This window comes from Bombus vosnesenskii, unplaced genomic scaffold (genome assembly GCF_011952255.1).
Source record: "Bombus vosnesenskii isolate JDL3184/JDL3185 unplaced genomic scaffold, Bvos_JDL3184-5_v1.1 scf7180000016263, whole genome shotgun sequence".
NCBI classification, from domain to species: domain Eukaryota; kingdom Metazoa; phylum Arthropoda; class Insecta; order Hymenoptera; family Apidae; genus Bombus; species Bombus vosnesenskii.
In genome coordinates this window covers 2427337-2439482 of record NW_022884332.1, presented here as the reverse complement: position 1 = coordinate 2439482, position 12146 = coordinate 2427337, and the positions used below count along the sequence as shown (strand labels likewise).

Sequence of the window (12146 nt, the reverse complement as noted above, 5' to 3'; positions counted from 1 at the left end):
ATCTTGATATTTCTATAGTATTCAGCTCGTAATCGAATGAATTGAATGATGAGAATAATTGATTGAACTCGATGGAAGAATTTAAGCCGTAAAATATCTCGATTAGTATCTCGAGTCGCAGATAATCGCAACCGATTAGGATCTTCAATTTTACGATAATTACAACCTAATTACGCCGTGTACTTTCGATTTTATGTAGCAAAGATTGTTAATGATTTTTATTGCCAAGAAATTGGAAGCAAATTTGTGACATGCGGCTATGGCGAGGAAACTTTTCGAGAATTTTTTAGAGGCATCCGTTATTCATTTCACTAAAAAGAATTAGAGTTAACAATGTTAATACGAGTCCATTTACAGAATAGAATCCAACTATCTAACCAGTAAAATTCCACATTTTTCGATCACGTTGTCCTAGATTCTGCTAATACAAACAAACGAAACAAACGAGAAACCAAATGGACGTAAAGAATTTCGCTTTCGGTAACTAAACTACGGATCCTCGTATACTCGTTGTAAATTTTAACCAGTAAGAATGTACAAAATACACGATACACAAAATATATAAAATATCAAAGACGTTGGCATATTTCCTAGACGTTACAAACCTCAATTTAGATATCATTTTTATCTTCGTAAAGAAATGAATTTGCATAAAAATCTACAGTCTGCTAACAATCCTAAATCCTACATTGTATCTCTAGTATGCTACCAATGATTGTAAAATCCTACCGGTATCCAGAACGGTTTCTAAACGACCCCGTAATGGCAGGTTTGTTGCCATTGGCGCACTTGCAGCAATCGCTCCCCATGTCACACGTTCGTTCGACGCTCTTCCTCCTTGAATCAAGATTCACCACTCGCGAAACAACAGCAGTCACCACCAATAATCACTCGCGAGTTTGTCAAACCAACCATCCCAGACGAAACGCGACAGTTGCGTGCTTCGTATACGAGAGCTAAATAAGGGACGAAAAGGTGGATGAAATCCGAATCGATGCATCGATTCTTCCGTGTCCTGCGGTTCTGTACTCGCATTGATACTTAGTCACCGATCGATTTTTATTTCATTGCCGATCGCGTCGACCTGTCACACGTTGGCATCGCCGTTGCGTTATTTATCGTTGTCGTGATATCGCTGGTGTGCACGGTGACAGGGGCGCAAAAATAAACCGACAAGCGTTGCTTCGTGTCTCACGACCCTGACACGTCTGTTCGATGACTTCACTTCGACTATCTCGATGACACCGATCGTCATTCTATCCACAGCTTCCGACAATACGCTCCAGCTGGATCGCGAAACTTGCTCCTTATCACTGCTGTATTATACTTCACTCTATTCTTCTTTCGATTATATATCTTCGTTCGAAGTTAAAACTCGCCGCCGCGAACCACCATACAACGTTACAGCCGTTGTTATAACACGGTCGAAATTTGGGAATTATTATGTTAAAAAAAAAAAAAGGTACTCGAGGAGGGTTGTTCGAACTGTGTGGAGGGGGGTAGCGTGCGATCGTCGAGCGATCTGTCAGCTATCGGTCCTGATTGTTTCTCTAGACCTCTCTGTTCTAATTAGCGGTCGATGCGTGTAAAGCTAAAACGAATCGAAAGAGAGAGAGAGAGAAAAAGAGGGGGAGTTGGAAAGAGAGGTCCGAGCTGATTTTTAGCCGCTCGTCGATCGTCGCGACGCTCCCTCGGAAGACTGATAGCGAGATGCCAGCGCCAGATCGTCCGCGCCCGATTTTCCACCTCCACATCCGCCACCTTCCGCTATAGTTCGAAGGAAGCTATAAGCAACGAGATGCGTACAGCATCCTAGAGTCGGAACCAAGGAGCAGCGCCACTTTCGTCTTTTCGCGAAAATTTTCGAGCTCGGTCGAATTTAGCCTGCATCGAGGGGTAGAAGGGGGATGGTCGAAGAGAAGAACGTCAAAGCCGTGTCGGAATTTTCGTAACTCGCTAGAGGAACGCTTCCGTCGTCGTAGTGACGTAGCGTCTGAATGGTCAGGGGACCGTCACTGGCAAACTCGTCGATGAAAGAAGAAACGATCGTTGAACGTTACCGCTACGTTTCTTTGCTATCGAAAGGAATTTCGAGTTTCGGTGGTTGTTTAGTAAAAGAAGCGCAATTTCCTTGCGATATTTCTCCTCGAAATGATTTTAGGAGACACTTGAAATTGTTTTACGAGAGACATTCTATCCTTTTGTTTTTAACTGTTTCACTTACGATATTCATTCATACTTGCGACGTGAGTTACAGTTTTGAGCCGATAGAAGTTGGGATTCGCATTCGCAATTGGGTTAGCTCGATTTCGATTCTTTAGATTAAAGATAATTAAAGATACGCGTTATGTGCAGTATATCGATGTTACGTAATCCGACGCGATGTTGTAGAAGAGGAAAGCTTAAATAGTTCGCTTGGGTCGTTAACAAATAAATCATAAAGCGAGAAGTTAAAATCACTGTTTTCTGAACGTGTTAAGTGAGTGCACGCGTTGAGAATTGTTTGCAATTATTTGTTAACTGGTTCTCTGATCGTTTTACAGAAGTATTAATAGTAATTTTAAACGTCTGATTTCCAATTCGTATTATCAAAGCGATTTTGTCCTGTACCACGTATCGTACTTGTCCCTTCTATTCTTTACATAGTGTTAAGAAATTAGCCTGTATCGAGGTCAAGGTTTCGCCTGAAAATCTATTTCTGAAACCGTAGCGATGGCTTAGAGAAAAATAATTTCGATAAAAAAAGGAGCTTTCGTACAATAGACAAAATATAATACTGTACATTGTCGCCATACTAATACACGTATAGCAATATGGTACATTGCCTGATAATGGCACGTTATGTGGTAATTTTTCTTCGACAAAACGTGTCGACGCATGTATTCGAGGAGAAGGATTCGGTAAGTACACGTGAAGTGAGTCGGATGACGAATCGTCCTGAAAAAGACAACAATTACTACCATCGATCCGTCACCCTTGTCTTATTTAAGCGGCGAGGCTAGATGAGGTCACGTCTTGCGTTCCCGAAATAAGCGTTCGATGGTTATGCACCGAATCTTTCACCTTCCTAGGCAGCTTGATATATTACTCATTACTAAAAAGACTACCTGAAATTCAGCGAAACCAAAAACATTCTCACTAAAGCTAACTGCCACTGATAAAGAACATCGATTATGCTACCATACGAAACTTTTACATCGTGTTATTCATTATGAAAATTATCGATGTTGAGTATTTGAAGGTTTTGGTCCGTGTTTATTCGCAGTTACAATTTATTTTTATACCTAGTCACTCATTTAAATAACACGTTTCTATATTCTTATATTTTGAACATTTTTCATTTTCGTACTCGCAGATTGGTTCAAGATTATCGAATGTACTTTTGCAAGTGTTAATCATTAAATTACGTATTACTCTAGTGTAGTTTTCTTTCCCTGTCTTTCAGTTACACATAGAAAAATTGGAAGTAATTATCTATGATCAAGTATATATTTTTCCCTTTTTTTTTTTTTTTTTACTGAAGCTTCGCCTAGGGAAATTGGAGAAAAATTGTGCGCGATTAGCTACATATTTTATTCTCTTCTTTTTAGTTTCATTCGAAAGGATCGGAGGAAAAATTGTCTATAATCAATTTGTATTTCTTGGTTCTCGTTTTTTTTTCTTAGTTGAAGGTATCGGAGAAAAATAATATTTTTCTCTTTCGTTTGACATCGCTTGAAAAAATTGGAAAAAATTACGTCCGATCAATTACGTCCCTGGCATTGAAAAATTTACGCGAGAATTATATGCGAAAATTCGCGCAACGAAATTACACGAGACGTCGGTGTAATTTGGTCCTCCGCGAAAATTAAGTGCGCGACAGCTCGAAATAAACTGCGTTTGATCCTTGGCACGTTTCAAGGTTTCCACCCGAAATTAGGGCCAATAGTCGAGAATGAACGATAACGGGTAAACGACGATGCTCGATCATTATAGTACGGGACGAAACAACGCCCAGGGGTCGTGAACTTTCGAGTTGTTATCAGTTGCTTCAACCCACGTTTCTGATTTCCCATCGCAACAGCTATTCCGTTCATTTCATTTTCACGCTATAATTATCCTTATTACATAATTTTACTATCGTAAATGTATTGAAATAAATAATATAAAACGCATGGAATTGCACCAAAAATATAATTAACAAATTTTTAATGATAGTAAATAACATTATATAAATAGATATAGTTTGTATAGTAAAATTAAGGATCATATCTAGACTAAAAATTTTTATGAATTTTTAAGAAATGCACCCCTTCTAGAATTTTGAATAGAATATTGTTAGAATATTTCTTAAACCAGAAGCGGAATCGTTATTGATCTGTATCGTGATTTTTCATTCTGATATTATGCTAAAAATTTCCTTGAAACATCGAGAAACGAAACATCTGCAAAATGAGATTGTGTCGTAAAGAATTCAAGTATTGAAAGTAAAGTACTCGTTACGAAGTTTAATAGACAAAATTCAATAGAAAAAAATCTCTACCTTAAGTTCCATTTTTTTTTTTTTACTTATATTCATCGAAATACAAAATTGCATAAACGTTTGCAGTGTGATCTTAACGAACCAAAGATGTTTGGTTATTACCAAACTATCGAAATTCGTCACAAGGTTAGCGAAATCTTATAATTAGAATATCTATGTTACAAAGTTCGAAGACACTGAAAGAAAATATACCAAACGTTATGGAGCACGAAATTAAACTTACAGTTCGAATCGTAGTTCGTCGAAAACGTCGGACCACCGTAATTTCGGTTCCACGACGATGTCTTCGCCGACGCGTCCTTGAACCGGAAGGACTTGGTCCGGCTCCAGCCATCGCGGCGGTCCTTTGGCTTTCGTCGTTTGATCTGTAACGAATCGTATAATGAAATTGTATAATGTGCCATTACTAACGCGATTATGAAAATACATCTTGAACGGATGACAACGTTTACTTGTGGAACGAGACGCGTTCCAATCGAAAAGCACGTGACACGATATCGTCAAAGCGTTATTCCGTTAAACCGCAGGCGAAAATCTTTTATTCGCGAACGGTACTTGGTATTTTTGCTTTCGCGTGGTATCAAAAATGGCTACTGAATCGGTAGTGTACTTTATACAGTAGGTCACGACAGAAATCTTTTATTAATATATTATTTTTATATAATAATATACTATTGTATAAAATGTCTTGAAAAATATCATGAGCAGTGTAATTAGACCTAACTATTATGACCATATTGGCTACATTTGAAACGAAGACGTATTTATTACAAATGTATGCTTCAAAGAGATACAAAATTTTAACGATTTATTGTTTGGTATATTAAAAAATCACTATGTCTAGCGACTGATTATGTGTTTAAGTACAGCAGTTACATCGCCGGACATACGTACAGAAACAGTTGATCATTTACATTTACTGGAAAACTCTAATGAGTTATACTTTATTTAGTATTTTAAATTATAATGCACGTAGAATGTACCAAGAGCGTAAATTAATTCACTGTAATTTTCCATAAAATAACACTTTGCATTTATCGTTATACAAAATTTATTGTATTCTTTCGAATCGTGAAAATATATCGCGGCGGAGAATAAAGTTATAATATTATAATTTAATCGATTGCGAAATAAAAGGCACGATAGTCTTGAAAGTTGAAATACATGAGAAAATCTACGTTGTCAGAACATTGACGTACATCGCTGTAAGTAATTTACCGCTCTGATTAAAGAAAAATAATAAATTTCTATAATAAAATAAGTAGATGACACAAAAGCAGCGAAAAGCATTGAATCTGTACAAAATATCAATAAATGTCCTAATACTTTTAACCGGTGGTGTAAATATAGATACCTGAGTGGAGAAAGCAACCAAGATGGAAACCGCCTAAGAAAATAAAACGAGGCTCAACATCAAATCTTTGCTATAATAAATTTATTTCTCGATATCCATCTTCGCAGGTCTCTTCGGTAACTTCCACCGCGAGAGGCAATTTCGTTCGCGTGTGTCTCCATCGAACTCGACAGGTAACAGGTAAATAAATACATTAAAAAATAAACATGGCCGCGACTGTTTCGTTCCCAACACGACATCGACAAAAATTTTCTCAAACTATTTCACGATCCGATCTCTTCCACGCTACGATTAAAATTGATTTTTACTCTTATTTTTAACGCGGATTTCGTTCTCGTAAACGCGTGTTATTACCGGTCGCGGGAGTACGCGGCACGCATAAATCCCGACTCTGCCGCCAGCCTCTGTCGGGACCACCAGTCTCGAGATTTTTATGTAACAGCGATCGCGAAACAACCTACAAACGATGTTAAACGCGTCTACGTTGCTCACGCGAGAACGAGCTTCCACCTGGCACCCAGCAGAAAGATTCAACGACCAGCGATCTAAACAAATTTCGTCACTGAACGTCATCGATCGAAGAGGATTCACGTTTTTACCGAAACTTAACGAACCGAGAAGTTTATCGAAGCTTTGTTGATTCTTCCCATTCGGACGCATTTCTCCACCCTCACGATCGTCCACAACTTTAAACCTTTTCACACGTTCTTCGCGCGAATTTCACCGAATCTTCCCATCACAATCTCCATTTTTGTCCATTCACATTTCGAAAAATAGTAACGAGACGTAATTTGTATTCCTTTCTAATACCATTCTATATCGGTTCTCTCGAGATCTTCAGCAACTTCAAACTTTTTCACGCTTTCGCCACATCGAATTTTTCGTTCACCAATTTTTACGAGTTTCAACTTGTGGAAATTTGCGTTTCGAAAAATAAAATACAACTCGGCCGAGACGATTTTAATCGTAAACTCTTCCCTCAATACTCTGGTATCGATTCTCGCGATCTCGGACAATCCTGAGTCTTCTCACACATTTCTTCCATGCGCGATTCATCCAATGTTTCGTCCGCGGTTCCGATCTTTACCGATTCACCTTTCAAACGACAAACCGAGACGCAACTTCTTACATTTCGTTTCCTCTAAATACTCTATATCGATTCTCGTAACGTTCGACAACTTCGAAAGATTCTCGCGCGTTTCTCGCGCGCGACTCATCGAACGTTTCCCTCGCAGTTTCGATTCTGACCGATTCACGTTTCGAGGATAGAGGCCACAGACTCCTTACCTGTTAAGGTCATCTCGTCAGATGATACGAAAACCGATTCTTCCTCGCATTGACATCACTCGCGGAAGAGAGCACGCAGCACGTCGCGTTCGATTCGAGGAAACAGGCAACCTGCACGTTGTTCCGGTCGCGGGCTCCGGCGCTTCGACCGCCAAAGCTTCCGTTCCTCCCTCCGGCGACCTCTTCTTCACTCTGATGACCTGTGGCACAGCACACCCTGCGCCACGAAATCTGACGGCAGGAGGCCCTGCTGCGGTCTAAAATCGTCTCGACACGCCACTCTCGGCTTCGTCGTTTTAACGAAACGCGCACATGCGCCGTTTAACACGCGTTCGGCCCCAACGCCTCTTTTCTCCCTTTCTCCCCTTTCCATCGGCACGCCCCTCTATACCCCTCTTTCTTTGGCCTCCTATCTATCCCTGATGTAACCCGGCGCATCGCTGTTTTTTTATCTTTGAATAACTTGTCCCGTATCTTGCTGCGTCTTCGCCTACCTTTTTCTTTATTATTCCTTCGGTTTTCTTCAACGTCGTTCTCCTTTCCGTTTCAATTTCATTTATTGAGCGATTTATCGAGGAAATTTTGTTGTTTAGTGACGTTTTCTTGCGGCGTGTGTGCGTGCGTGTGTGTGTACGTGTGTTTGCGTAGAGTAAAATTCGATGGAAAATCGAAGATTCAGGTGTTGAAGATCGCTTCCGGTGTAGACGACGGGCTATCGTTGCGTCTGAAACATCGAAGATTAAAATATTGACGGTTTAAATGGTTGAGATTGAACAATTACAGACCGAGATGTTGAAGATTTAGATATTGAAAATGAAAATATCGAAAATTGTAATGTCGAAGATCGGAACATGCAGTCGTCGCTCGTCTGCGTTGGACGTTAGACTCGGTGCTGATGCGGTGTTGTTGTGATTTCACAGTGGCGATACTAATAAATATATTGCATATACGTTTCGGTAGATTTAGGCCTGATGCAAACAAACAATGCAACATAGTTGTAATATTGCAACATTGAGGCGGTACGACTCTACGGTTGCGTATTTCTAATGATGCAAAGCTCACCAGCGATATTATTATTAGAAATAATAATTTCATTTATTTCAATGGATTTTCGACGAATGAATCTTTCAAGGTATTTTATCGAAATTCTTGGATTTTCTGCAACGCGCGGTGACTTTAAACTGTTGGTTTGTAGCGTATAAGCAAATTAGTAGGACGCTACAACAGTGTCTGTTGCTAACGTAAATCAGCAATAACAGTAAGATGAGTGATTTATGAATCGCAAAGAGAGTGATTGACGATTACTAAGACAAAACGATCCGCTTGTTAAATAGTTGCGTATTGTTAGCGATGAAGTACAATGTTATCTTGAAGAAACATAAAATGTTTGGCTTAGGACATAGTATATCAATTGTCTAACGACGTAGGATGTGAATTTTATAATTTATTCCTTAACGAAAGAAATATCTATAAATTTATTATTTATTTTTCTATAAATTTTACAATTTCGTCGGTAATTCTTTGATCTACTCGATAAGAAATTTTCAAGGTATGAGATTTAAATAGAAATAATGGTATTTCCGTTATCACGATTTTGATGTTAAGGCTCGCTTTTGTCTTAACGTAGAGCGTCAAAATTAGATAAGGAACGACAGATTCTTGGCCAGCAGCGAATTGTCGTGGTCATGATTCGATGCGAAGTAGCATTCCGCTAGATTAGTATGGTAAGCACAGAGTGTACATAAATATTTCGATGTGATAAGTTTCGAATCATTCCTGGTATTTCTTATGCGAAAAATTAAAAAAATGACACAAAAATGTACGGATTAAAAATATTAACGTAACATACATGTATGACAACATTCGCGAATAATTGCATTTTAAACGACTGAAATAAGAAATACATGGAGAATAGGATAATTGAAGAAAGAGAAGAATCGGTTTGAAATTCAACAGTTATGTACACATTTATTGCGAGTAAGAATATTCATAATAAATAGGAATAAATAATAATAACAATAATAATATATCATTGTCGTTAAATATAATCTCTTAAAATATACTATTATCTTTGGTACTCGTTTGGTATAATTCCTCAATGAAATACAACGATTGGCTCCTTAAAAGCAAGGCACCATCGATAGGTGCACTTGACAGATTGCCACGATGTATCTCGAAGTCTACAAACTTAAATCGGCACGCTGCAATGACGCTGCATCGAAGGTCAGGAATTTGATCTTCGAATAATCATCGTTCGGACTACGATCGCCTTTTTGCAGCAATTTTCCCTTACGAGAGTTGAGAATCTCTTCGATACTTTGATCTTCCGCGTATATAACAATTTTTCCTAGAACATCACTGGAATTCATTCGAATATTTGCTTCAAACAATCCCGCAAATTTCTATTGCAAATTTCATCGTTGTTTTTGGTTCGAATCCAATCGAATCTTATTCTAAATTTCCCATCGCGAATTGCAAACGTTTCTACGTATTTCATTAGCAGATTTTATCGTTGCTCTCCTTTCGAATTCGTTCCAATTTCTATTGCAAAGATATAGAAATTTTCGTGAATTCCTATCGCATATTTTATCATTCCTTTGGTTCTGAATCCATTCGAATTTTATTGGAAATTTTCTGTCGCGAAGCGCAGATATACAAACAAATCATTATTGCTTTCGTTTGAACCACCATCCTTCCATCACTCTTCCCTTAATCTCTTCCGACACTCTTCTATAGAGCAACAACGCGATGAAAGGAATAGCCATAGTCTCCTTCTTGAACAAATAAACATAAACAGCCGCCAATAATAAAGTTAGGTCAGTTATATATCCCACCGTTGACCTAACGTTATGCTTAGCCTCCATTGCCAATTGTTCCTCGTTCAGCCGACTCTCACGCCAAGCTTTCTCAGGATACTCTCTCTTTGCACTGGACCCACGTCTGGAAAACCTATACTTTTTACTCTCAAGAGCTTTCTGTAAACGTTCCATCTTCAATTCCACCGGTGTTTCAGCTCTATTCCTGTCTCTAGAACTAGACCTCGAAGATGCCTTCGAAGAAGGTTTCCTCGATCGACGAGGACCTTCATCGACAGATCTCTCTCGGACAAATCGTTGTTCCTCCGAGCTAGTTCTCGAAGGAGGTCTTCTATCTTGTGACGGAGCTCTGACTCTGGTCTTGGAGGAGGATCTTGAAGAAACTCCTCTTTCTACGGACACGTTTCGTGACCTCGATATAGGTGACTGGCTTCTTGAACTTGGCCTACTCGTTCGTTTCTCTTTTACAGGCTTCGTGTCCCTAGCTGGAGTCGTTCCTCGAGAACCAGCAGCTCTTTTAACCTGCGACTTCTCCTGTCTATCAACTTCACTTTTCTTCGTCTCTTTCGTCTGTTGAACCTGTTGAATTTCTTTAACGCCCTGTCTTCCATTTAGTTTCTCAGAGATCATGCTTATTATAGCACGATCCTTTACCTGACTTACATCTTGGTCCTCGGAAAACGAAGATCTTCTAGAACTAGCTATACTGTCTCCAAGCCTCCTCTCCTCCGAGCTTCTATAATTAAACCGATTAGAGTGTTCTCTGACGATCTCGGTATAGTGATTAACCATCGCCATTCGTGCCTCGATATCCTCCTCGTCGACCTCTTCTTCCGGTGTAGTGGTCCTTGCCTTTGCCTGGATTCTGCGATTCTTCGCAGCTTCGCCAGCTGATAATACACTGTCAGTGTCAGATTCGGACATGACAGGTACCTTAAGAGGCTCAGATGTGATTGCTGCCTTTACTTGTTCTTCTTCATTCCTATTCACAGCTTGAACATTCGGAGGAAGTGATTTTCTAATTGGTTTCTCAGGAGGAATCGGTCTACCAAAGCTGTTCAGTGGAATCGGTTCTTCTTTAGGCTTTTTCAGTATAGATTTGGGAACAACAGTAGTTGGCGATACAGGAGCAACTGTTTTAGGAGGCGTTGGCGGTGTGACATCTAAAATAGGTATCCTGTGTGGAGGAATTGGTGGTGGTTCCGGTTCCACGTGTGGAACAGGCCTTCCTCTTGGATGATACGTGTCTTCTTCATCCAATACCAGCCTGCCAAGAATTCTGGTCTTCAGAAGCTTCAAGTCTTCACTGTCAGCAGTGCTGACTTCTTCCGATGATTCTTCAGATGTTTCGATACTCTCTTCTTCCTCGTCTTCTATTTCCTCTTCTTTCGTCTTTTCTTCTATTTGTGAGCTTTGTTTCGATATCGGAGACAAATTATCTATTTGTGAGGTGTCTGGGAACATCTCCTCGTTGCGCGGGGTATCTTCATTGGCGCTAGGCTGCCAGGGTATCGATTCTTCTGGTGGTTTCTCTTCGACCAATGGTATGTTGGCGTCGTGCCACCTGCGCAGTGGTATGGTCGTGTTTTCTGGCTTGTCCAGCCCCCATGAAGTGACAATTGGATTCTCTGAATCGCCAGGTATATTGGGATCAGACATTGCTTCGACGTCTGGCAATAAATTAGGAATTAGTATTTTTAATGGACTTTTAATATTTTCTGGTAGGCCTTCGCTTAGCCTTCTGCGATTTTTCCTTGACTGCCAATTCGTTAGAATTGGCGAAGTGACAATAGGGTTGGATAGCCGTCGTTTGAAGATGTCAGTTTCTGTCTCGGTGGCTGGTTTAGTTTCCATTGTTGTGGCCAGTTCTCCGGTTGTTCGTTCGACTTGCACTTTTCTTTTGGCTACTTCGGAAGCTTCTTCGGCTGCCACTGCACGATAGAAACGTTCCATGGCACGTTCGTGAAGAAGTTCTGTGGAGCTCACTGCTTCTCGGAGGGTTTCGACTACTTGGTGTTCCACGCTGAATAATTCTGGAAGGGAGAGAGACATGGGTGGCGGTATCAGGTCTTCGATATCCTCTATGATGTCCCCTGTGATTTGTGGCGTTTCTGTGAATCGAAAAATTACTCTGAATTATTTCACTGCTCCAAATCCTAGTAGCGAC

At 39.9% G+C, this 12146-nt stretch overlaps 1 protein-coding gene across 1 annotated transcript in view; it reads right to left on the bottom strand.

Annotated features, from left to right (window-relative positions):
- The window catches only part of LOC117242044 (titin-like), a gene marked incomplete at its 3' end in the record, with an annotated part of 44640 nt that overhangs the window by 25009 nt on the left and 7485 nt on the right, over positions 1–12146 (bottom strand). Inside the window, exons 9-11 of the mRNA XM_033508378.1 lie at positions 9833–12090; positions 7164–7218; positions 4746–4887 (exon numbers count right to left, since the gene is read on the bottom strand). Coding sequence (XP_033364269.1) covers positions 4746–4887; positions 7164–7218; positions 9833–12090 — 2455 coding nt within the window. The remainder of the gene's footprint in view (positions 1–4745; positions 4888–7163; positions 7219–9832; positions 12091–12146) is intronic.